Raw genomic sequence first — 27,010 nt, 5'->3', positions numbered from 1 at the left:
GGCCATGACTGATCAGCCAGGAGCTTATTGGTGTGGCTGGCCCGAAGGGACCGAATGGCTTAGTCCTGTTCCTGAATTCCTAGTTTTGCCTGCAAGAAAGGAGATTAGCATTGCATTTGCAAACATTTCTCAACAGTACTGGCTGTTCAGTCTGACTGTTTGAAGCTTTTGAAATGGTGAATAACTTTTTTTTTGAGGTGGCTTTGAATCTTGAGACATACTGTGCATTGTGTTGAGCTTCTTGTAGGATTTGAACCCTTGTATTAGATTCTGTACGTCGGCAATCAGACCGATGAAAGGATGTAAATATGAAGTCACCGCCGTCCCAGTAGGTTTGTGCTGTCGTTAGACAGAGGTGTCTGATGGTGGTTTAATCTGAGAGTCACCATGCCTCAGGCACAGGGTGAGGTTGAGAAGGTAGGGACCTTCATGGTCACGTCGGCCAATGTATTGAACCTGCACAACTGGTGTCACTCTGTATTGCAAACCAGCCGTCGTAAGGGCATAATACAAAAATGGTATTTGCCGATTGCAAGGCTCAAGCCACATGTATGGATTTGAGGTTTTGTGCCAACTAACACAGTGAGACATTAAATAGAGATAGTAGGAACTATAGATATAGAGATAGATGCTGGAGAATCCGAGACAACAAGGTGCAAGGCTGGATGAACACAGCAGGCCAAGCAGCATCATAGGAGCAGAGAGGCTGGCATCCTTAGAAGAAGCTTCGCAGTGGGGTTAAAATCGAATCAGAGATAGTAGGAACTGCAGATGCTGGAGAATTATACATTTGTCTCACGACTTTTGGTTGAATGTTTTGTGACCTAGAGCTACTTTTCCTATTTCTGTGGGTCATGGTTGTGATAACACATCATTTTACTTGCCCATTTCATCTTTTCAGGTACAACGCCAGCACTTTTGATACTATGTGGATGCATTATTTATAACTGAATTGGACCATTATCAGAAAATGAATGGAGCCTGACACTGTTTAAGCTTTAGGGCCGAAAAAGTGCTGCTCACTCCAGTGTAATTTCAAAATCCATTTTAGTTTAAAATTGTTGTCAAGCTGGTTTTCCTTAATTCTAATAGAATTCCCAATGTGGACTTGCTGAGTTTTGCCCTCGGTATTTTTTTAACTGGGAAATTAGTCTGTCGACCTTTCAATATAAAGCCTCCCACCATAGTTTTACTGTTTTAATTTTACACAGCACCTCAGATTATTGATATTTGGGAGAGTTGCGTGTCTGAGTTGAAAGTAGGATCTTGCTAGGGAAGGCAGTTCACAATCGTCTAGTTCAAACAAGCCCCAAAAGATGCTAGTCTGAAGTGTAAAGGGTATATTAATAGATTAGGAGTTAGATCATTTGTCTGTGTTTTAATCGCCTTCTCCAAAGTAAACTCACGCGCCTGCTGAAGGTGACTCTCCCAGGTATAATTTCCCGTTGTCCTAGATAACAAGGGCATGTTCATGTGTTTGATGATTTAATCCTTTTTAAATCCAAAGTAATATGATTACACCCTATGTATTACAGCGCAATTTAGTTGCAGTTTAATGGGTCTTGTCTTGTTTTGTGGATAATTGCGAAGTGTTTCTTCGTAGTTTTAAGTGAATTAAATGCCCAGAAACCCCGTCAAATTTTTGTTCTCCTTTCCACCATCGCTAGTAGGTTCGTTCCATTTTAGCCAACTTAATTTTGTTTTAAGGAGGAAAGTGTGTATCCTGTATTCAACGGAAATAGTGGAGCCGATCTGTGTAGCTTTTCTGTTTGGAGATGCTGTTATTGCGTTGATGTTTTGCCTCTACATGTTATGCAAATATATTCCATGTTAGAATATTGATTAGAGGCAAGCACTATTTTTTTTTCTTTTGCTTACAGATTACAATGTTTTTTTTTGTTTTAAACAGTCCTGGGATTTCTCAAGCTCTTCTTTTTAAATTATTTAACTGATACAAAAACTGAGACACTGAGGATCAAAGGCTTTTACATCTCTTGGCATGTGACATGACAATTAGAGTTTGCTATTAATTCACTGAATATTTTTGGGCCTGTATTAAGTTGTCCACTGCCTTAATTAAAGGAAGTTACTTATTTGATCTTCTTTCCTCTATTCAGCCAATCCTTTTGTGTAGAAAACCAATAAATTATATCTGTTTGCTTGAGAGTAAAATGCACATTTTGATTAATCCCAACCCTGTGTTTTGAGAACTGTTGGTCAACATTGATCATCTTGATTCACAGACCTACTAGACTTGTGCACACAATTGTTTTGCTAGGCTGATCAGTGGTTGGCACTGTTTATTCAGATTACCAGTGGCTATATCAGTTTGGCTGCCTGTGTTTTTGTTATATAAACCTACCTACACAGACAGTACCCTACTGGGAAAATCGTGGTTTTAAGATGTTTTTAGTTTTCACTTGTGCCTTTTATTAGCTGATGTTTCTGAAACAAACTTGGACAGCAGAGAATGTCTATGTACCTCCTATACAGTTGCTTTTAACAGCAACATTTGATGAACTGATGATGGAGTAACTGGTTTGAAATGCTAGGAGTTCCTTTTCCCCTTTGACCTAAATAATCCACCTAGTCAGTGATATGACTGCACACCTCCGGAACAGAAGGGACTGACTTGTCCCTCTTAAACCTCACAGGTAGGGACACTACCAATGTGCCATAAGAGCACCCATCCCCTTTGACCTATCACTCCCTGTGGCATCTTTGTTACCAGTTGTTTTGTAGCTCATTGCAAGCACAATACAGGGATCCATTCTGTCTGCTACACACCTGCAAATTTTTAAAGGTGTGCGAGGGGAAAACAAAACTCAAATCCATGGTGGGAAAGGGATTTGTCACTACCTGCACTTTACATTTTGCTTTTGTACATACATTCCTGATGTGTATGCCGTTTCTTTTTCCTCTCTTGGATAGCATCTGTTCCCCACCTGACAAATTCCCCCACTGTGATTGTGATGGTGGGATTACCAGCTCGAGGGAAGACCTATATTGCTAAGAAACTGACTCGCTACCTCAACTGGATTGGAGTCCCGACTAAAGGCAAGTACATGACCCACAAAAGTGCTGTTGAAATAAGGGTGTAATTTAAGGTTTGAATTACGCAATTGAGTTGGTGCATGCAAGGGAGTAATGATATTAATTTAGATTCTTCTTGTCGGTGAGCAGTCACGTTGCAAGAAATTACTGGGTCTTGAAAAGATCAACCACTAGCAAGCAATGGCAATAGAATGGAATGTAACATTGTTGTGAGATTTCAGCATTCTTGCCTATTATTCAATTTCCAATCTGGAGGCAGAGAATAGTTGTAAGTTTTTTTTTAAAATAAAGGCCATATTTTTAAGTTGTAAGTATCTCCTGGCATCATGTTGTGGTGATTGGAAGGAAGAAAAGTTTGACTGGCTAATAAAGGTGTCTGTGTTTCAACTTGAAACCCAATTCTGTATTTGTACCTTTTTTACTTAATTCAGACTTTCTATTCCTATTTTAAACTGTGAGAGATTGTGTTGTTTTGAAGAATTTAAAGTGGGATGCCACTAGCATCGCTGTGGGACAGAAGGATTTCATTCTACCCATTAATGTCTATCCACTTTAAATGTCGGGCATGATCCACAGTGAGAGAGATTTTTAAACTTGAGAGAAAGTTGGTGTTGCATAAAAACAGCTGAACTAATGTTAGTGAAGTGTACCAAAGCCACGTGAACTTAAAAGAAGCAAGAAAAAAAACATTTTGTTGACATGGCAATAGCAAGGAGGTGAGAATAAAATGTAGCGGGGTAAAAGCAGCAGTTGTAAACTCTTCAACTTACTCTTCAGATGGGCCATACTAATAATACTCTGTCCTTGCTTTACACAGTCTTTAATGTTGGAGAATACCGTCGAGAGGCTGTAAAATGGTACCGTTCTTATGATTTCTTCCGGCATGACAATGAAGATGCAATGAAGATTAGAAAGTGAGTAAATTAGTGCATACCTTAACTTGTAACCCGCAATAGTAGCGTTTATAGAATTTCTTTAGCACTGTACCATTTTGTCTATCTGTAATATATCAGAGGGCCTATGCTTTCTGTGCACTCCAATTGAAGTTAGATGTTGGAAAGCTCTGAAAAACCAAGGGCTGCTTCCCAATAATTGTCTGCTCAAGGAATACTTTTTATCTCTTTGGCTGGATTCACAGCACAAAGGAACCAACTATGGGCACCGTATGGGCCTGATCTCTCTCTTTTTTTGAGTTGTAAAAAGAAACTTGCCCATTGAGGGTTAAAATGATACAGTCACAATTCATTCTGGATAATGAAGGATTAGGGAAAGGAGAAATAAAGCTATAATCCTATGGCAGACGGCAAAGACAAAGTCCAAGCCAAGAAAAGCATAAAGATGAGTGAGGTTGATGTGGAAGCACATTGTAGACTTGGCTGGCTATCCAGGTGGTTTTGCTTTTAAATTTGAACCACGTGATTTGGACTCTTGCTACTGATTTTCATGGATTCGGTACGACATTGATTAAAATACTCCTTAATTATTTGCAGTGTTCATTTAGTTTAACTTTTTGTCCACACTGGAGATGCATGTGGGGCTAGATGCATCAGGAGAGATGTTAGGAAGTATCTCCACACACGGAAGGTGATAGATGTTTGGAACTCGCTTCCACAATGGCAGTGGACGCTGGGTCAGTTGTTAATTCTAAATCGGAGATAAATATACATTTGCTTAACAATTTAAGGGATATGGGCTAAAGGCAGATATATGGAGGTAGGCCACACATCAGTCATGATGTCTTTGAATGGCAGAACAGGCTCAAGGGGCTGAATGGCCTGCTTTGTTTTCATGCCCACACCCCTTCTACTTATTCCAAAGATCAACATTAATTAAAAATATCTTTTGTGTAATTTTGTAATTGCAGTGGTGTAATGAGCTATGTGGATATCCTGAATGCACTTCCTGAATTCTTCAGCTTAACAATAATTAGATTTAAGGAAAATATTCTGAACCATACATTCCAAACCAAGGTGTTGCATTGTGGTCAGTAGTAAATGGGAAGGAAACATTAAGGAGATGGTAAGAACTGCAGATGCAGGAGTCAGATAACAGTGTGGAGGTGGAGGAAGACCGCAGGCCAGGCAGCGTCACAGGAGCAGGAAAGTTGACGTTTCGGGTTGGGACCCTTCAGAAACCCAAAATGTCAACTTTCCTGCTCCTCTGACGCTGCCTGACCTGCTGTGTTCCAGCTCCACACTGTGTTATCTAAGGAAACATTAAAGACTGCTTACAACAGGTTAATTATTAGAGCTCCTAATGGAGCAAATTCAAGGGTATTCTGAATGTCATTGTCTCTAAATTACAATACAATGATGAGTCTACTTCAATTATTATGCTAAACTCCTCTGTTTCTTTTCTTGCAATCTCCAGGCAGTGTGCCTTAGCGGCTTTAAGAGACGCAAAATCCTACCTGACTGAGGAAGGTGGTCAAATTGCAGTAAGTACCCTTCCCATAACTGTCAGACTAAGCAACATACTGTTTATAATCTCTGGCAAGGTTTCCCATAGCCCAAGGGTCTGTTTGCCATCACTCAATCTGTTTTGCAGTCAGTATTTGTGTCTCTAAGTTTGGATTTTCTTTAAAAACAGTCCATGACCAAGAGAGGAATGACAGTGCTAGAGCTATGCACTAATTTTCCTCCCCATCTTTCTGGGATATGATGTGTAACACCGCACAAAGTGCGTTGTGATGGTTTAGTATTGAAAGAGATGGGTACCCCTTGGGGTCAGAGCATGACCATTATTTTGAATCGTGTAATAGTTGAGGTTGTCTTGACAGAACAACGTTTTAGTCTGTGTTGTACAAATTATTATTCTTAGGTTCATGGTTCAACGTTTTGTATCTAAAGTACAGTTTCATATGTGTGCAATGTTTTCTGATAAAGTATGGTAAATACTGAAATAGAATAAACACCATTCTAATGTGTCCATACAACCGTACAGTTGATGTAATGGAAGCATTTGTCTTCCATTTACAGTTGAGTTAATTGAGAAGAATGCTGTTGCTTTGACCAACAACTTGAACATAATGTAAGTTTTTGACAATTGTGACCAAAGCCTTTCTTATTTTATTAAGGTTTTTGATGCTACAAATACCACAAGGGAGAGGAGAGAGATGATCCTAAACTTTGCCAAAGAAAATGAATGGAAGGTCAGTATAATTTAAAGACAATTCCAAGTAGCTGGCCTATCACTAGATTCTTCTCAATCACAACCATGTCAATCACTTTTTTTTTGTCTTTAAACCAAGAGGTTAGCATAGTGGGCTGCGTCATAGTCTAGGCTGATTTATGCTTAGAGATGGTGTGTCCCCACAACTTTGGACTTTGTGCATTTCAGCTTTTTTTCCTTGGGTTTGACTTGAGGATGTGTGCTGCACATTGGAGGGCTATGATTGTGTAGTGTGCAAAGAAATCTGATTCTGAATGGGGCTCCCGTTCTCTGCAATAGCATCTATTTTCCTTTCCTTACCAATATATGAAAGTCGGCCAGTATTCTGAACACAAAATTCCCTTGAGTCTTTCAATAGTGGATCTATATGCTTTCATTTCCCATCTCAACTCCATGGGGTTGAGAATTTAGTCATTGGATTTCAGAATTTTCCTTTGAAGAAATGTCTCTGGTGAAATGACGTTCAATATAACTATCGACCTGAGGACTTTATAAACTTAACTTCATACAAGATGGAGGAGGTAATTAAAAATGCTGTCTTTCTTTCACAGGTATTTTTTGTGGAATCTGTTTGTGATGATCCAAGTGTAGTGGCTGCAAATATTATGGTAAGTGGGAGAAATTTTATATTCCTTCCAATAACAAATCAGCAAATTTCTGGGTGTCCTTTTGAGAAGATTTAGTTTTTTTTTTAAATTACCAGTAAGACTGAAAATGTTTCACTATACACAGGATGTGAAAGTATCCAGTCCAGATTATATGGATTGTAACAGAACAGATGCAATGGAAGACTTCCTGAAGAGAATTGAATGCTATAAAGCAACGTACCAGCCCTTGGACCCAGATCATTATGACAAGTAAGATCTCTATTTTTACATTGGTATTGAGATGTTAGTGCAGTGCCTGTGCTTGCAACTTTCTGACTGTTACAAGGCATTACCAAATACCATAATTTCCCACTTGGAGTGGGAATGATTCTTAATCATTCAGCACAGCATGACTAAAAGTAACAATCTTGAATAAAGATTGATGCATATCAGAGATTATTCTTCAGTGTGAAGGAATATACTTGGGCCCTGATGCAAACCCAAAGAAAAGGTGCCTTTAACAGATCAGTTAACTGCAAGAATGATGTTCCCAATGACCAGGGAGTACAGAACCAGAAGGTCACAGTCTGAGGATAAGGGATAGACCATTTAGGACTGAGATGAGGAGACATGTCTTCACCCAGAGAGTGCTGAGCCTGTGGGATTCTCTGGCACAGAAAGCAGTTGAGGCCAAAATGCTGAATATTTTCAAGAAGTGATTAGATATAGTTCTTGGGCTAAAGGGATTAAAGGGTACGTGGAGAAAGTGGGAACAGGATCCCGAGTTGGGTGGTCAGCTGTAAGCATAATGAATAGCCGAGCAGGCTTCTATTTCCTATGTTGCTGAATCAAAGGTATATCCTGAAGTGGTGGATGTGGGCATAATTGCATCATTTTAAAAGACACATGGATAAGCACATGAGTAGGAAAGGTTTGGAAGGACATGGGCCAGAAGCAGGCAAGTGGGACTAGTTTAGTTTGGGATTCTGTTCGGCATGGACTAGTTGGAATGAAGGGTCTGTTTTCGTGCTGTATGACTCCGACTACAAATTGTGTGTCGCTCTTGCTGTTTCTCTTGCGCTGCCCATTCAGTTCCTAACTAATGGGTTCGGGGCAAACTTTGCTTATTATGCAAAAGTTCTGAAAGACGTTTTTATTGTAATTGATGTCCTTGGGTGTCTCTTCTGACAATAGACATGACATTTATGGTGCTGCTTCTGTAGTGTTGTAATCAAAGTAATGTTGATGGGTTATTGCAGAGAGAATTAAAATGGTGCTGAACATCTGTACTAACTATTTCCACCTCTCCACTTTCCTGTATTTGTTAGGGATCTGTCGTTCATCAAAGTGATTAATGTCGGCCGGAGGTTCCTTGTAAACAGGGTCCAAGGCCACATCCAGAGCAAAATAGTTTATTACCTGATGAATATTCATATCCAGCCTCGGACAATTTACTTGTGTCGCCATGGGGAAAGCGAATACAATCTCCAAGGCAGGATTGGCGGTGACTCTGGTCTCTCGTACAGGGGAAAGAAGGTACCTGTCGATATTTGGCAACATTTGGGTATTTTTTTTTATTCACAAGGAAGTCGGGGGCGGTGGGGGGGTGTCCCTGATCCTTTGAAACTCTGACTTGTGAATGCCTCACATTTGCAAATGCGATCTCATTCAGGACGTAGTTTTAAAGATTTGACATGCCAACAATTCTTCATGTGCTTACGAATGGTTCCTTTATGTTGGACTGCGATGTGTTCCAACTTGGAAATGGGCTTCAGGAAGAAATCTGTTTTGGACTGCCTGAATACAGACGTTTGTCCCAATGAACTGGTTCTTTCTGACTGATCAGAGACTTAGCTCCCATATTCCCGCCTCTTTTTGCCCCAGTGACTCTTACTATATTTAGATTAACAAAACATGTTATCTATCTCAGTTTTAAATTGAGCATTTGATCTAATGTCAATCAGAATTTGAGTAAGAGTTCCCAGCTTTATCCACTTATAAATAGATGTCTTTCTTCATTTTATCCCTGGAGAAACTCAGCAGGTCTGGCAGCATCTGTGGAGAGAGAAACAGAATTAGTGTTTCGAGTCCAGTGACCCTTCTTCAGTTCTTAGTTCTGATGAGGCGTTGCCAGATTCAGACCTGCTGAATATCTTCAACAATTTCTCTTTTTTTTTGTTTTAGATCTTCAGCATCTACAGTTCTTTGTCTTATTTCAGTAAAAATAGTTTCCCAACACTAAATGTTCTCCGTAAATGTTAAACTTTTGATCAAATCTCCCTTTTTACTAAATTCCAGCTGTATTTTCTGTGTAATTTTAACAATGGAAGCTTCAGCCTCTATAATTTAAGCTAGTTCTATTCATTGTTGCGAATATAAAAAGCACAACATACTAACTTGGCATTTAGTCATTTTAGCAATTACTCCAATCACTGTTTTTCCTGGTTCACTTACCAACTCATTTGAGATATAAAACACATGCAATAGCCAATATGATCCACTGAGCCATATCTCTCCCAGCAATGTCAATGATTTTTTTTTTCTCCAAGTTCAAAAATAAATGTAATAAGTCAAATGCATAATTTCTCCCTTTTTTTTTTTCTTTTCTGTTTGTTTATGCAATTGTGGCATTAGTGGCAGTGTACCTACAACTGGCCCAGGTTCAAGCCCTGTCTGCCCCAGAAGTCTTCAGTCAGGTTGATTTTAGAATAATTTATTTTGTGCTAACTTTAAGTTGATGCAGTTAGTATTCATGAAGATCCTGAAATAAGTTATTTAATGAGGTTTGCTGTTTTACACTGTTTGAGGATTAGCTAGTCCTGACTGCTGTCTTTAGAATCAGCTTGTGGTTTCCTTTCTGCCTCCTACCTTCGAATAAATGGTCAGGCCACATTTGGAGTTTATTTAGTTCTGGGTACCTTATTTAAGGAAGGACATAAAGCTCTTGAGAGAGTGCAAAGGAGATTTTACTAGAATGATATCTGGAATAAGGGATTTTAGATACAAGGAAAGATTAGAGAAATTGGGCATGGAGCCTAGAAGATTTTAAGAGGTGTCATTACTGAGGTATTTAAAATAAAGAATCATTTTGACAGGGTAAATGATTTTCAGTTTCCACCAGTTGGTGTGTCAGTAACTCCGGTTCACAATTTCAAGATTCTCAGCAAGAGAGCTAGGAGTGAGATGAAGAGAAACTTCTGAACTCCAAATTATTGGGATTTGGAATGTGCTACCTGGGGGCGGATTCCATAAGAGGTTTTGAGACAGCTGGGTAATATTTGATAGTGGTGAATTTCAAGGGCTATGGAGATAGGGCTGGAGAGTCAGACAAGCTGGGTAGCTCTTTTGGGAGCTGGTACAGACATGATGGGCCAAATGGCCTCCTATTGTAAATACTATGAAATGAGCGCACTTGAAAAAGAAATTCTCCTCCCTTCCTTGACATTTTTTTGTGCGTATTTTTATCTTTCAGTTTTCCTCCGCACTAAGCACCTTCCTGGAGGAGCAGAATCTTAAGGATCTGAAGGTGTGGACCAGCCAATTAAAGCGAACCATACAAACGGCAGAGGTTTTGGGTGGTCGATATGAGCAATGGAAAGCTCTGAATGAAATAGATGCTGTGAGTTTCCTTTAAAGTGTTTTTTTAAAAAAAAAACTATTCCAGTTTTTGTGCCCTGACTTTCTGTTTTAAGCCCAGCTATTGCCCCAGTCTATCTGAAAATGAGCTGAGACTTCAATGAATGGCCTGTTTGCTAATTTGAACAATCTATTCTTGCGCTTCATTTAGTTGCTGTTAGAAAATGCCTGCTGCTGCCCTCTTTTTTTTCTTTTTTATTTCTCTTCGGGGTTGACTTCAACTTTAGAACGGCACTATCGTGGGTACAAATCTGTGAGCTTCCTGGGACAGTATCCTTCCCTGACTACTGGTCAACAGCTGAGGTAAAGGTGGAATAGCCCATGTGCTATAGGTTGACTCACAATGCCCTTGGGGCGGGAACTTCAGGATTTTGACCCAGTGACAGTGAAGGAATAGTGATTATATTTCCAAATCAGGATGCTGATTGGCTTGGAGGGGATCTTGCAGGGTCTGGTGTTCCCATGTATCTGCTGCCCTTATTCCTTTCAGATGGAAATAGAGCTTGGACAATACAGCACGGTACAGGCCCTTTGGTCCATGATGTTGTGCCGACCTATTATCCTACTCTAAGATCAATCTACCCTGCATATCCCACATTTTACTATCCTCCATGTGCCTATCCAAGAGTCACTTAGAAGTCTTTAAAGTATCTGACTCCACTACCACTGCTGGCAGTGCATTCCACATGCCCACCACTCTCTGTATAAAGAACCTACCTCTGACATCTCCCCTATACCTTCCTCCAATCCCATAAAAATTATGCCCCCTCGTAATAGCCATTTCTGCCCTGGTTGTAGGTTTCCTACATTCTCAACAATCATTTTTTGAAAGCTAGGATGCCTTAGCAACATCCAAAATGTTTCTCTATAAAATGGAAGAATTTAAAAAAAAGATTTTTGACGGTATCCAGTGAATTTTATTTTAAACTTGCATATTGACCTATAGTCCTACTCTTTGCATCTGAGTGGTACTTTTTTTTTGACATTTTGGGGTCAAAAAGTAAACCATGAAATGCTTTAAGATGACTTTTTTATTTACTGCAGGGTGTATGTGAGGACCTGACGTATGAAGAAATAAAGGAACAGCACCCTGAGGAATATGCATTACGTGAACAAGACAAATATTATTACCGCTACCCAACTGGTGAGGTAGGTTACAGTTCGTGTTGTGTTGACTGAGTGTGATTCCATCGGGATGGAAACTTTTGAAGCTTAATCCACTTAAAGTGGCGACACTGTTTCAGGAACAGATGAAGCCTGTTTCAAAAACTGGTTTCCTGATCCTTCTTTTTTGTAGGGTATAATTTCCATAGCGACTTCCAGGATTTCCATAGCGACATCCAGGATGTTTACCAGACTATATCGCTTTTTTTTTTTTTTTTTTTTGCACCGATGCTGGTGGGGATCAACCAAAACAGTACTTAATCCCTCACTTTTTTTGTTGTAATCCCGTTGCACCTGCCTCTTGGAAAGTGTTACCTTGAAATTGTAAATTGAATGGTGTGTTCTCTTTGGTTTTTACGTTTTAGTCCTACCAAGACTTGGTGCAGCGTTTGGAACCAGTCATCATGGAACTGGAGAGACAGGGAAATGTCTTGGTCATCTGCCACCAGGCTGTGATGCGTTGTCTCCTTGCTTATTTTCTAGATAAAAGTGCAGGTATGTGCATTGAAGAACACACTGTCATATCCTGTTATTTGATAGACTAGTGACCAGCTTTCTCTCTCAGATGAAACAGCAAGTCTAGTTGATTCATAGTGTGATATAATCTGCAGTAGTGCAGTGTGGTTAGACTCAGCTGTGTATCAGTCATCTATTGTGTTAAATGTTGAGCCTAACAAGGGGATGAAGTGTAATATTGATGACTAACGATGATGGGTTGTTTGTTTTTGCAGACGAGCTGCCATATCTAAAGTGTCCTCTTCACACAGTATTAAAATTGACTCCATTTGCTTATGGTGAGTTTGATTTTTCTTGTGCATGTTATTTGGTTTGATTTGCATTCAAGTGGATGACCTTTAATTTTCTTTCTTTACATTTTAATTAGGCTGTAAGGTTGAGTCTATCTTTTTAAATGTGGAAGCAGTAAACACACACAGAGATCGACCAGAGGTGAGTATTTGGTTTCTCACATGTACAATAGAATTTTGGTTGTTCTCACCTCCAACCAATGACCTCCACCCCACTCCCCACCCCTCACCCCGCCCGCCAATATTTTAAAGCAGTTCCTGCATCATTGCAACATCGGACAACTTGCTGCAACAGAGAATGTTATGGGGTAGGAAATGAGTGAAAACTGAAACCTGGGTTACATCAAGCAGCATAACTATCTGCTTGAAAGAAACGGAGTTGGGTGGGGGGGTGGTGTTTTGATATTATAACTACAGGGAATCTTGCCAAGCACAGAGCTTGCTGCAGTGCATTAGCTGTTTCCTTGCAGCTGGCTTGCATTAATTTGCAAACCTATTTTGCATTGCTTTACAATTGTCAGGGTTCAAAAGAGACTTTTTGAAGGGGAAACTGACCATTTCTAGTCATCGTACCTTGTGGTAAAGGGTAACCTTAGACAAACAAGTTGTGCTTTCATCATCTCCAGACTGTAAAGGGTATTTTTGGAAACTGGTTTCCGTCACCAAAGACGGCAGTGGATTCCACCTCCCACCCCCCCCGACCTCTCTCTAACCTTTTCAGTCTTTTTGCTGTTGATTGATTTTGAGTCAGTGTTTTGTGGCAGGGACACCTTCGGTGTTGCTCATTGACCGTACACCACGAGGTGCGTAGGAAGGATCAGTTTGTTCCCTTCCTGTCAGTCAGCTTGCTCTGTATTGTATAACCCAGAAGGATTGAATGTGAATTTGCAACTTGTTAGGTTGTGCTGATGCTCGTGCACACTCTGCTTTGCTGCAGGATAGTCTAACTGGCTATCTGGATACCATCCAGTCTTCATTACCTCCTTTCGATTGGATGAGAGCAGATGTGTAGTTCTACTGAATTTGACTAAACAGTTGATGTGAAAAAGCTACTTGTCCTATTTTAGCTTGAGACTGATCCTGCTCCCCATCCTTCCACAGTCTGAGTTTAGTGTCTTTTTTTTTTTGTTTCAGTTTCCTTTTGAAAGGAGGATGGACTGTTGATATTTGAGAATAGTTCAGTTTTGGATTGCTGAAGAAATGTGCCCACTGTCTTTTCGTTTCACTCCTGAGCTGGCTGCTGGGAAGTGTGCAAAAGAAAAAGTATCAGCAGGATTTTTGAACAATGTCTTAGTGGTGGTACAAAGCACCAAATCCTCCAATGACCTAAGCTACAGCTGCTATGACCAACTATCTGTGGTAGTTTCAACTTTTGTACGAGACAGTGCTGTTTAGTTCCCTTCCCTCTGTTACAGAACAAAATGGAAATGTTTCGGTCCTGGGAATAGATGCATAATCGGTGACTTATTTAAATTTAGTTGCCTTCTCGAGTGCCGTTGGGAATGGGCGATAACTGTTGGCCTGCCATCAGTGGCAATGAATCAGTAATAAATGGTTCATTTGGAATCAAACAGTCTGGCTGTTTTGGATGTTGTAGCAGGGACAAGGAGCAACTAATTGTGTTAGCAATAGGACCTGCACTGTAATGGAGCCTTCAGTACAGCTCTCCAGGGAATCTTAAAGCATGGCATCCATTCAATGACATGCTCCTTTATGAGTCAACATTACACCTACCCATAACTTCCAAATGATGAATTGCAGAAATACACCACCACACTTCCATCTCTAATGATGCACAAGTGAGTTGGTCATATGTGGAACAGGTTCAGTCTCTCTCTCCTGGTTATTCTCCTCTGTGCTGGCACACTACAGGGTTTTTAAACACCTGGTGCAACAGCCCTGGAAGTGCCCTTGTACTGATACCCTGGGGGGTGTGGGGGTAGGTTTGAGGAGAAGGAGGGAGGCTCTTGCATTCAAGCATTGATTGTTCATGACTTGATCCCATTGGTTCAAGGAATGTACTGTGCCCTATATCCGAGGCAAGAGATGTCCGAGCTGCCACGTAACCTTTTTGGAGTTTTGTTAATTTAATCTGGGTGACTTCAACCCCACTGGGAGGTCTGTGCACATATCTTTCACTAGAGCAGGGATAGACTCTGAGACTCTTCCTACTTAAATCATCTGCTGTGAACTTAAAGAATACAGGCACGGATGAAATGAATTTGCAATCTGTCAGGTTCTGTTAATAGGGGCATGCTGTATAAGAGAAAGGTGATGTACAAGGCACTTGTTAAATCTCACCAGGAGTACTGTGGAGAGTTGTGGGGTCCACATTTACAGGAAAGAGATGAATGCATTGGAGAGAACACAGAAGTGATTCATAAGAATGAAGTCTGTCAATTCTGAAACCAGTTATGAGGCAATTTTAGCTGGGACTCTCCTCCCTAGAGAGAAGGCGGCTGTGAGGAGATTTGATGGTAGTTTTCAAAATCATGGGTGAGCTAGAGAAAATAGATGCTGTTTCTACTTGTAAAAGGAACAAGAACTAGAGGGAGTAGATTTTAATTAAGGATGATGTGAGGGGGAATGGGAATCTCTTAGTGAATAGTTGGGGTCTGGAATGCACTGCTTGGAAATATGGTGGAGACAGATTCAGGAGGGGCTTTGGAAGTTTATTTAGGTAGAAATAGTGTGCAAGAATGTGGGGAAAAGATAGGAGATTGGCACCAGGTAATGATGCTCTGTCTGAAGGCCCAGTGCAGGTACTTTGGAGCAAATTCTCTCTTGCTGCACCACAACAATTGTGAGATGACAGAATTCTAACTCTCAAATGCTACTATTTGAGGGGAAAAGAATGGAGTCTGGCTGTTGGGAGAGTCCATTAAACCTTGTATTTTGATTTCCTTTGTACTGAATTTTGTATTTTGTTGTTCATTGCCTATAAAATATGCCACACTTCAGCTTAGAATGTATATTGCCCCTTTTTGGAGCAGCTTTTGATAGTTGAATTAGTCTGTTGTTTAAAATCCAGTTAATCCAGAAACATTGGTGCTGTGGTGAGTGATGTTTCCCACTTTTTTTTTGCATGGTGTCACCACAAAGGTTGCTTTTTATGGAGAGTTTTTTTTGTGAGCAGGTGTGTTTCTTAAACACCGGACAATTTATACATCTCCCTTTCGGAATAGGAGATTTACCAGGCTGCCTCTGCTTAAACCAGCCTTTTCATTTCTTTTGATTTCTGTCACCAGGAACTGAAGTTTAAGAATCGATTTTTAGAAATATTTTTTAAATTGCTGTCCCTGATCTGTCGACTTAGCGACATGATTGGACTCCTGTATGAGTGAGAGCTCTTAATAAAACTTAAAATGCCATCACCAAATTATTGAACAATTTTAATTTGGTGCTTGTTTTAAAGTTTTTTTTTGCCTGTTTGTAATGAGTGGGAATGAATGTGGGCAAGTTTCACTCTGTTCAACACTCACACTGTTATACTGCAGTTATGAGCAGTGAAGTGACCTTGATCTCATTTTAGTGCAGCTTCTGCCTCCTTCTGCTCTGCCTGGTCAGACAGAATGTATAGACTTGTCGTGACTTTTTTTTTAAATTTGAAGTTTTTGGTTTTGAAATGCTCCAATTGTAATTTAGCCTTTCTTTCTTTCTTTTTTTTTAATTTTTTTTTTTTTACGTTTTTTGTTTCTCCCCATTCACTTTGACCAGGACATTGGTAAGAAGGGATCTAACCCACTCATGCGTCGCAATAGTGTTACCCCTCTGGCAAGCCCAGAACCCAACAAAAAGCCGAGGATTGAAGGCCTAGATGACCATGTGGCCTCCTCTTCCTCAGCCATGCCCGTCTGCCTGGCCTCTGAAGTGTCCACACCCCTGCCTGGACAAGTTAGTTGAATGTTCTATACCATTATGGCTGTCGCTGCTGCTTTGCTGATAACCTGCAGACTGAGTATACCTTCAGCATAAAATGATGCTCTGTAATCTTACTAATTGCTGATCTAAAATCTGGCTGTATGTCAAAATAGCTGTGCTACCTGCTGCTTTTGTGAATGAAAGTGCTGAACTGAAATAGCTGTGTTATTTATTTGTTTTTTTTTGTATTGTGCTGGTCAGTCGGCTTGCTTTTAAATGTAACAGAGGTGTACTGGCTTTGCTGTACATTCCTAAGAATAAGAAAGAGACCATTTCTCTGTATACTCTGATTCATGAAGTTGTAGAATTTTTAAATGAGTTTTTTTCGTTAATGTAATGTAATTAACCATCTATTTAATTGTAGAATGTATACTAACAGCTGTTTTGTAGTTTTTTAAAAACCTTATGAAGAATGTACTCCATTTGCTTTGGAAAGTGCCACCTATTAAGGTTATCCTTTTAAGAACAGTCTACCCTCACTACTTTATTCACTATTTAATAATGCAATTTTGAAGAGAATGAGGACTTTCCGTTGAATTATGATATCTTGAATGGACAGGTCTCTATTACTGTGTTGATCTAATCCATATTTATCTTGCAATAGTATTGAAGTTTTGTCTGCTCAGCTGGAGCATCTAGGAGTTAAAAATTCACACTTGGTGAACTAAATTCTAAATTTAAAGTTTGAAACAAAGTAAAATCCAGAATTAAAAGCTATTTTCAGTAACAAAACCATAAAACCATCAGTTTCTTTGAAAACTCATCTGGCTCACCAATGTCCTTTTTTTTTTCTTGAGGGGTAGGAAATCTGCCGTCCTTGTACAGTCAGGGCTATGTGTGACTCCAGTCTCCCAGCTAACGGTCCTCTGAAATGGCCCAGAAAGCTCCTCTGTTCAAAGGCAACAAATACTGGCCTTGCCAGTGGTGCCCTCATCCCAAGAGAGAATAGAGAGGAAAAACTATGTATTTTTTTTATCTTGACTCTAAATGTGATGTTCACTTAATTCATATAAGTAAATGGATGCTTAAAAATCCATTGGATATTTTTCGTTAAAACTCCACTTGCGTCTGTCCCATTCAAAGTTTCCCTTTTCTTTAATAACCCCTCTGCTGATGGAAACCTTGTTAATAACCAAGGTGTGGTGTGGGTAATTTTCAAGTGATTTTAGTAGAAGGATTGGTGTACCATTTGGATAGATAGATAGTTCCACCCTAGAGTAGGTAGGTTCTGAATCCTCCTGTCCAAATGGACGGTAGAGGCAGAAAACCATCGTACTTTTTTTTTCAAAAACAACATTATGTTGATGTGCTGTAACCTACAAAGACATCCAACAGCAGTAATTTCTTGAAGGCCATTACTGTCTGAACAACTAGGGATAGTTAACACATACTGGCCTAGCCAGCAATGCTTATGTTCCATGAATGAACTTTTTAAAAACCAAAACAAAAATCTAGCAAGTTGGATTAGACTGAGTAATGCTTTTTTGACCAGTACAGATGATGGGCGGAATGGATTGCTGGTTTCAGTATGACCCTGAATGGAGGAAGAAAGAAAGGAGACCACTTTTTGAGTCCTGCAGTAGCAATTTTCCCTGCAGTTTGTGCAATACAATTGGTACTGGAGGGTTGCACAAGGATATAGTCCTTTTCACATTCCAGGGATCTGTATTCAAATAAAACAAAACTGTGGATGCCGAAGATCTGAAACGCACCAAAACAGGAATTGCTGGAGAAACTCAGCAGATCTAGCAGCATCTATGGAGGGGAAAAAAGGTTAGCATTTCGAGTTTGGCGAGCCCCCCCACCTTCAGAACTGGAAGTGTCCCTGGACTCACTGTAAGCGCACTGTAGATGCTGCCAGATCTGTGTTTGTATCTGATTCTAATGATTTAGCTCTTCCCCCATATTTAATTTGGATTGGTTTTACACCAATACCTTGTAGATCCAGGTCCACAATAAAAAAAAAAATGCCCGCAATTCGCCACTGACAGTGTGGTGTAACCAGATTGTCCACATCTATCTTTGACCCAATACTTTGGGGACTTGAACAAATGGGGTTTTAGCCCTTTGCTCAAGGTAATGTTTTGATATAGTTCAGCTACTATTTGTAACACTGTCAAAGTATTTTGTGGTAAAATTTGCTGAATTTCGCACTTCTTCTGGAGCTTAGTTTATCTATTTTGCATTCCCAGTTCTGACACTCTGGCTTTTAGAAGCTGCAAAATCTTTAATATGCACATAGTTGTTTGAATTGAGGAAAAACTGCTGTCAGGACAGGAAATCTGAAATACCCATGGAGAATACTCAGCAGATCAAGCAGTGTCTGCCAGATAAATCTTTCTTCACATAAATGTGGTGAAAGGTTATTGGGCAGGATTTTGGAGTAATCACCTACACCTAATTTCTATGTTTAACTAGCAGGAGTAGGCCACTCTCGCCTGCTCTCCGAATCAATCAGATAATGGCTGAACCTGTATCTCAACAGTACATTTCTCCTCAAACCCCTTTGCTTTCAAAATCTAAAAAACATATCTATTTGTTCCTTTGAATATATTCAGTGAGTTGGCCTTCACAGCCTTCTGTGGTAGAGAATTCCATAGGTTCATTTCCCTCGGAGAGATGAGGATAAAAAAATCTCTTCAAGGGTCTAAATGGCCTACCCCAAATCCTGACTTTGTCTCCTGTTTCTAAACTCCCTACCCAGGAGAAACATACTCTCTGCATCTAGTCTGGCCAGTCTGGTTAGAATTTTTTGTTTCAATCAGATTCCCCCTTCTACACTTTCACTACTAAACTTGCACTCGTCCAAAATTAAATCCCCTTCATCCTTGCATAGTCCAGTGACTATAGGTCCAGTTGAACCAGTCTCTCCTCATAGGACAGTCCCATGGTAAACCCCTTTGTCAGCCTCTATGGCAAGGATATCCCTTTTCCTGGGTAGGGAGACCAAAACTGCACACAGTACTTAAGGTGTGATCTCACCAAGATCCTGTACAACTGCAGTAAGCCGTCCCTATTTCTAAACTCCAATCTGTGTGCATGATCCTGCCTAACACCATCTCAAATGTTTTTGTTCTCCTCTTACCCAAACCCCTGTTTGCCCCAAACCCCTGCCTCTGTACTTGCTCAAAATCTGTTGCATCCATAATTTCTTTTAACTCCAGTCCCAATGATGGTTTGTTGACCTGAAGTGTTAACTCTGATTTCTGTCTTCATAGATGCTGCTTGACTTGCTCAGTGTTCATGATTTAACATTTTCTGACTGTAGCAGTTTATGTCTATATCAGTGCAGAGTTTTAAGTCATCTTTTAATAGTGAAACAGTGTCCTCTATAACAGCATGTGAATTCATGCTGCTGTCATTTTGTCTGGGCTATTAGCATTTCTCTGACTTTCCATCTTTTGTTTTGAAATAAGCTTTCATTAAGTATCCCATCTACTTTTAACTAGTTTGGATCAAGATAAAGATGTTTGATTTTTACTCTAAAATTCTTTTGCTAAGTCTATGCTGAATTTATGAAGTGGTTTGTGTTCTTTACATTTTTCTTTCATAATTCTTTCACTCTTCAGTCTTTACTAGGAAAGGCTTGCCTGTAAGTATTTTCTCTTTATCTGTCTTTATTTTTCGAGTAGCAGTTTATTAGTGAGAGTCCTGACAAATTAAAAGACTGGCTTTGGATCAATCAACTGGCTTTTGTCTTAGAATTGATCTGGATTGCTCGTGAACTAGAACTAATATGTACAATTGGGGTTGGAAAACCTATTTTGGCCAATTTTATGCATGAAGCTTACTTTGAAATAATCTATTCCGCAATCCTTGCTTCAACTATTTTGGTTGCAGTATCAAAATCTGCTTTTCAGCGGTTCTTGTTTTTTTTCGTTGTATCAAAGGTATTGTCTACATGAACAGGATTAGGAAATGTTTTTTCAAAGCCAACAAAGCATATGATGTCCCCATGTCATCACTAACCCTACTGGCAGACTTTCTAACTTAACCAGTTCCTCCTGGCCTATTTTAAGTGTTTGTTTGACCTAGGTGACTATTGTGTTTTTAAAAAAAAAAAATTTAGGAAACCAATTGTGCACAGACTCTTTTTTTTAGAAAGAAAATAAACATGCAAGCAATTTTTATTTTCTACTATTGAACTTGAGTTTAAAATAGCAACACTTTTTTTTGTTTTAGTGGAACTCGGCTGGTGTGGAGACAAGAACAGTGTTCTGAGCATATGATTCTTGAGAAATATTGTGATGTAGACCAGAGTTATATCAAATTCTCATTTGAGCTCACTGCTCAACCTTTCAACATTTAGAACAGCAAGCCAGTACTACTCCTATCCAGAAAAGGCTAAAAACAATAGATCTAAAGTTCTCTCCCCCTGCCCCCGACCCTGAGCATCCTTAATTTTAAAAAAAATGGCCTTCTTTTGAAGGTTATCCTGTTTTAAATTGTCATTTGTGGCTTCATAATGACTACCATTGAACTTTGAAAGGAAACAAATTGCTGAAATAAAACCCTCCGCTGTCAGAGCAGATCTGCCAATGTCTAAACAAACAGGACAGTACTCAGTCTTCCCAGCGCTGACTGCAAATTCACAAAAGGTTTTCATGAAGTTAGCAACGTTTTGTGTTATTTTGTTTTGAAAGTTCAGGATGGGATTCCCTTGTTTTTAACCTTTTTTATAAAAAGGTGGTAGAAGCATTGGCTTGTTGTTTTAAATATTGAAAAGAACTTGAGTGGAGCTCAATTAAGAATTTGACAACTCCCGTGTCTGTCTCCAACCTCTCTGATTTACTGGTCAGCTCCGGGTTGTACCATATCGGATCATTTTAAAACAGTAAAACTAGCCGACAACTACCTCATTCTGATCTTGAGGAGAGTGGGTGGGGTGGAGTGTGGAGGAGGAGTTTTACTTCACGCTCTCTCTGCTAACTTGTTTTTTCCCCTTCTCCTCCTCATCCTGTTGTTGAATAACAATAATGACATTTTAGTGCTCTCCTTTCCAATTTTATTGCCTGGATTAAATCAAATATTTTTAACCAGGATTGCTGAAGTGCATTCTTCCGCACCGTAACTGTTCAATCCATGTCTGCACAGGCTGGGGAGAATATTGGTTACGTGCTAATCTGTCTTTTCCCCAATATCCTCTGCACCATTTTCTGTCCAAACCATCTAGTGTCCTCTTTAATGCCTCAGTTGACCCTCTGTCCTCCACATTTCCAGACAGTGCATTCCACACCCAAACTACTCACTCTGAAATTTTTTTTTCCCTCCAATCCCGCCTCATTTTAAAATTTGTCCCCTCTTGGTTCTCTTGGAAACCGACAAAGGACCGTTGGACATTTCAGTACACTGTCCTGTTTCCATCACAACAGGTACCTACATTTCTAGTGACCACCTTTTTTCTTCCTCTTTCCCTCCCCCAAACAATGGGCCATTGTTTAAGGAAAAGGCACTTATGAATGGTCAAGACACATCAATTTCCAATGACAGCAGTGACAGGCGACTGAGACAGTTTTTGCTGTGAGTGAGTGACTGGTTCACATTGTTCCAATTTTTTTCATTTTTTTGGATTTCTTGTGAAATAGTTTGATTGCGCAGTCAGCATTAGAGTGGACAGGAAGAAATGTTTCCCCTTGATGGAGGGGTCAATGACCAAGGGTAAAGATTTAAGGGAAAGGGAAGTTTAAAGGAGACATGGAGTGGGGGGGGTGGAATAAAGCTTTTTTGCCCAGAGGGTGGTGGGAATCTGGAACTCGCTGCCTGTGAGGGTAGTAGAGGCAGAAACCCTCATCTCATTAAGAAGGATTTAGATGTGCAATTGCGATGCCAGGGCTTTCAAGACTATGGGCTAAATGGTAGAAAATGGGATTAGAATAGTTAGGTGGTTGTTTTTTGACTAGTACAGGGCCTTTTTCTTTGCTGTAAACCTCTGACTCTAAACCTGGGTGACATTAAGGAGCTAACGGGAGGTGTCTTTTTTTGTAGCTCTTAGTCCTGCTTGATTTTGTTTTGAATTGTCACAATTGTAAAACAAACCTTGAATTATTTTTCTGCTCGACCTGTTCAGAGATGTTATTACACACCTCAGGAACAGGTGGGACTTGAGCTCAGGCCTCTCACTCCAGGCTCAGATACTACCACTGCACCACAATTTTATGAATTGATGTGCACAGTTTGTTTTGTACAAACATTTGTTTTGACCTTATCTGCGATGCTACAAATGTGTTCCTTTCTCATTGGCTGATGCTTGCATCTGCTTCACTGTATTCAGTCATCTTTCTCTGTCTCTCTCTCCCCTCCCACCCCCCCCTTCCCTTTTTCTTCCTTCCACCTCTGTTTTCCTTCTCAGACATACAGTCTTTCGTTATCTCAACATTTTATTCTTGTTATTCCTTCGAAGGTAACTGGCTAAATGTATGCTGGCCATGCCCTTTGACCCTATAGAGATCCCATTAGCAGTTATTTTGCAGGGCTATTTAGAAATGAAATCTTTCACTGGTGAAAGATATTTCATTTTTCCATCTAATGGATATAGAGACACTTGGCTCTTTGCGAATTACAGGATGACCACCTTGATCGTACTTATGACTGGCATTTGTGGGTGGTTTGGGTGGGCCTGAGATGGAGTGAGGAAAGGGTTTATTTAGAGTGCAAAGAAATGTAATTAAAATAGAACTTTCCTGGAAAACTACAGTGACTTGCTAAAGAAGACCTTGTCCAGATAAAGACTGTATCCCTCATTAGATTAGAGTAACACTTTTTTCTCAAAATACAGATGTGCAGAGTCATCGAGATGTATTTACTCTTGAATACAACTTTGTGCTATGGGGTGAAAATAGTGACACAAGGGCATTCCATCACTATCTTTTGTATTTATGTAGCAAGATATTACTGAGTGATTCACAGGCATGTTAGAATACAAAATTCTCCCTGAGCCACACTAGGAGATATTGGGACCCATGACCAAAAGGTCGGTGAAAGGTATGCCTCAAAATCTTAAACGTCTCCACCTCTTCCCTCCTCTTAAAGAGGGAACTCCAGAGTTTGGGTTCTAGGCATTTGAAAGTGTGGTTACCAATGCTGGCATTGAGGATGGGCAAGAGGCCAGAGCTGGAGGGGTGAGGCCTTGCAGGGATTTGAAAATGGAGACTACCTTGAAACCAAAACCATTGTCTAAGTGCAGTGTAGGTCAACAAACACAGGGATGATGGGTAAACAGGTTAAATAAATGAGTTGGCATTTATGCGCCCTCTTAATGAGTAAGCCATTCTTGGCTCTTTTTGCAATGGAACCTGTTGTAAATTTGATCCAAGTTTCTCATCTTGGTGAATGTTGTCTAAACATTTGACCACTTTCGAAAGTCAAAATTTGTAATCTGTAATTGAGTGGCTTAGGTGAGGGAGGAGGGGCTGAGTGTTATTGAATTGCGTTTATTCTCTTTCCTTCAACTGTCCCCCCAGAAGATATTGTATCCAGACTTGAATAAAGTTTTGGAACTAAAATGGATCTTAAATTCCCTAATTTTTGTCTTGTACCTTACTCAAAGGCAGATTTTTAAATATCTCCAGGAGTGGAAGATTATACAAAGCCTGTCAATCCTAGTGTCGAAATTGGCTGTACTCTATTATTTTGAGTTTTAGTCTCATAATCTCCTGGGTCATAGATTAAACTTTCAATTTATAGGACACAGCTTAAAATAAATTTCTCAATTTGCCTTGTCTTTTTTGCATGACTCTTTTGTGTTCCTGGATATGTAAGAAGATGTTGTGTTGGCTTGTCTCTGGTTGTGGTGGGTTTAGCAAGAAATCCTCCTGAATTAATTTTTAATCCTCCCTCCTTTAATCTTCCCAAGAAAGGAGTGGAGTGTTGTGGCAAATGTAAATAATGGGGGGGGCTGGCCATTTATGCCATTATTTGCACATTCTCTTCAAATGGCATTGTAGATATGTGGTCTGTGGACCTTGTAAGTAAAGCATTCTTACGATGATTGCACATAATGTTTATTGCAGGAAACTCAGATATTGGGGAGTGAGTCAGCATTTTGTTTGATGAGGCACGCTCTCTCTACTTTTTGTAGCATAACATGCAACAAATAAGCTTCAGTGATTGGCTACCTTTTAGTTGCTTGCTTGCATGCAGCTTCATGGATTTACCTTTTTGTTAGCTTGGTTATAATTTTTATTTGCAAGTATTCTCAAATTTCTCTTTACTCAACAGATAGTGAATGAGATGCCAAGATCTTCGGAGGCTGTGTGACCATCTCCCTCGTACCAAGAATGAAAACCTTCCTTTCAATTTTTTAAAAATTATGAAGCTGCATATGCTTTGATCCACCCCTTCACTGGCCCAAAACTTCCATTATTAAAAGGTACTGGATTCCTTTGCGTGAATCTCTGGTTGTCGGTTTCTTCAAGTGATTCACTGGAGAGATGAAAGATTTACGGATTGCAGACTTCACCAGAAAGGACATTGACTATTCTCACTGTTGACTGTAATTTGAATGTCTTGCTACTGTAATAATGTGCAAGTGCTTTTAGTGAACAAAACTTGTTCTTCTGTTTGTAAATACCTAGTAAATCTCGTTGGAGGGATATATTGAAGTGCGTGTGCGCGTGTGTGCGTGTGTGCGATGTAAATAGTTGCCTAATGAGGGTTGAATCTGGATTCCCTATGCTTTGGTGTGCATGAATCCATGCAATCTTTTAAATGTATGAATGTTTCTGGTCCTGAAATTGACACTATGATAACACAGATGATTTGTGACCAGTCGAAATTCATAATGCTGGAATTCATGTTCACAAAGTTGGCACACTGGTACCTAAAATAAGTGGCCAAATATTGTATCTGGGGCAGAATAAGGCTGGGGTTGCCATTTGACCAAATTTGTTTTTAATTATTTGTTTTTCTCTTTTTGTCAGCATTTCACAGAAATGATTTGAAATACCAGATGTTGTTTCTTTTGATTTATGATGGTTCCCAGGCTTGTAATTACATCCTGGAGTTACAAACATAGTGCGACAGACCAGACCTGTCAAACTACAAGTAATTGTTTTCAGAGTACCTGTTTGCACATCGCTGTGAAAAGCCATCTTTCTTTTTCATAAAATGTTAATAACTTGATGGCTTTCCAGTTCAGCTTACATTTGGAGAAGATGCATGCTCAGCACTTGAACAGGGAAGGTATTCATTCCTAAAATGTTGAAGGGCACCATTGAAACTTCCATGTTTGTGGTCCTGCTTCTTAATCCCATAAAACGGTATGGACTCGGTCACTTGTATGAATTGGTGGTGATGTCTCTGGAATCCAGTTTTGGATGTGAGAACCTACCTTTTTATTTCTTAATTACACTCTTGGGCCACAATTTAGTGCTGGCCTTTGTAGTCTCTGCTAATGGAACAATGTCACCTTCGTGGTCAGGCTTTGTAATGTAACCATTCAGAACAAGATTTAATGACTTCAAATGAAATTTGTTACCAAATGCATTGAGCTACCAGAATATTTAACTGTTCCATCTGATGTCTGCTGTTTATTGATTAGCTGTGCTACTGGTTTTGGAGCAGCCAAGGATTCTGATATTACCAAAGGATCTAGTTTTGTTTGCTGTGCTCCAAGTCTTTCGGTTAACTCTGTTACATTAGCTGACGCGTGGGATGATAAAACCGCAGTGCCTCGTGCGTTTGTCTTGCACAGCATAAATCTTGCGTTTAGCTGTATTGGTGAGGAAGCTTGAAGCTGTACTTGACATGTAGTCTACCAGCATGATATCGACATTCTACCCCCTATTTTGAGAGAAATGCGTTGTTGCACAAGTTTTATTTATCTGATTTTGTTTTTGGTTCAGAGGGATTGGTTTTAGTGGGTGTTTTTTAAACCAGTTAGAATAAGGGTTTCTTCTGCTGACTGCAGCTTTAGTGAGTATTGGATTCCAAAGCATTCACCAAAGCATTTCTGTCATAATGTTCTCATTCCAATTGAATGGCATCATTATTTTCTGACCTTAAAGTGGATCGGTAAACCCTGTGTGGATAGGCTTGGGGACAAACTGAGCAAGCTGTTTGGTTTTTATTTTGTAGTTTATTGTTGAATGAATGTTAGGTTTTTTTGTATTTTTATAGTACTGATTCTGTTCTGACACAAATTTATTTAAGATGCTAGTTCAGAGTTTGGAAAAGACCTTGTCCATCTCAGTGTGGCATGTTGCATCTTCTGTGTGTGCATGTATGTAGGTATACATTACCTTCTTTCCTGAGGGGAAAATAGCTAGGTCATACCAGCAGAAGTATACAGGGTACATCTTTCTGATTATGTATATTTTGCATTTGCTGGACCAATAATAAAAACTTAACTTAAAATAAAACTTGTGACTTGTTTTTTCTTTCTCCTCTACACTTTTTGTACAGAATTTCTTAACTTGTTTCTTTTTAAATCAAGCCAAGGGCATGTGGGTCTTTTGTCCTCTGCCATTGCCAGTAAAAGTTATGACTGATTCTCGATTTTCTACTTTGATTTCTGTGGAGTCCAAAGACCTATCGATCTTGGCCTTCATATTTGCAAAAATGGGAATTTCATAGCCAAATGGGATATTGAAAATTCCAAAGATTAGCACTTTGTCATTGAACAACGTTTCCTCATCTGCCTGAAATGGCCATTTTTCTTATCCAGAAATGATA

The 27,010-nt window shown here is 39.7% G+C and overlaps 1 protein-coding gene across 9 annotated transcripts in view; it reads left to right on the top strand.

Moving 5' to 3' along the window:
• The window catches only part of pfkfb3 (6-phosphofructo-2-kinase/fructose-2,6-biphosphatase 3), a 99,306-nt gene extending 72,609 nt beyond the window's left edge, over positions 1–26,697 (top strand). For 4 of the 9 annotated variants that reach the window (XM_048610107.1, XM_048610109.1, XM_048610110.1 and 1 more), the window contains 14 exons: positions 2,932–3,057; positions 3,872–3,968; positions 5,425–5,491; positions 6,131–6,205; positions 6,777–6,833; positions 6,958–7,082; positions 8,141–8,348; positions 10,285–10,431; positions 11,493–11,597; positions 11,978–12,107; positions 12,344–12,406; positions 12,496–12,560; positions 16,136–16,312; positions 24,557–26,697. In XM_048610107.1, coding sequence (XP_048466064.1) covers positions 2,932–3,057; positions 3,872–3,968; positions 5,425–5,491; positions 6,131–6,205; positions 6,777–6,833; positions 6,958–7,082; positions 8,141–8,348; positions 10,285–10,431; positions 11,493–11,597; positions 11,978–12,107; positions 12,344–12,406; positions 12,496–12,560; positions 16,136–16,312; positions 24,557–24,595 — 1,481 coding nt within the window. In that variant the 3' untranslated portion in view covers positions 24,596–26,697. The other 5 variants (XR_007264444.1, XM_048610113.1, XR_007264445.1 and 2 more) reach the window with 5 other exon arrangements.
• The last annotated feature ends 313 nt before the right edge of the window (positions 26,698–27,010 follow it).

This window comes from Rhincodon typus, chromosome 22, assembly GCF_021869965.1.
Source record: "Rhincodon typus isolate 14 chromosome 22, sRhiTyp1.1, whole genome shotgun sequence".
NCBI classification, from domain to species: Eukaryota; Metazoa; Chordata; class Chondrichthyes; order Orectolobiformes; family Rhincodontidae; genus Rhincodon; species Rhincodon typus.
This window is presented reverse-complemented; position numbering and strand designations above follow the sequence as displayed.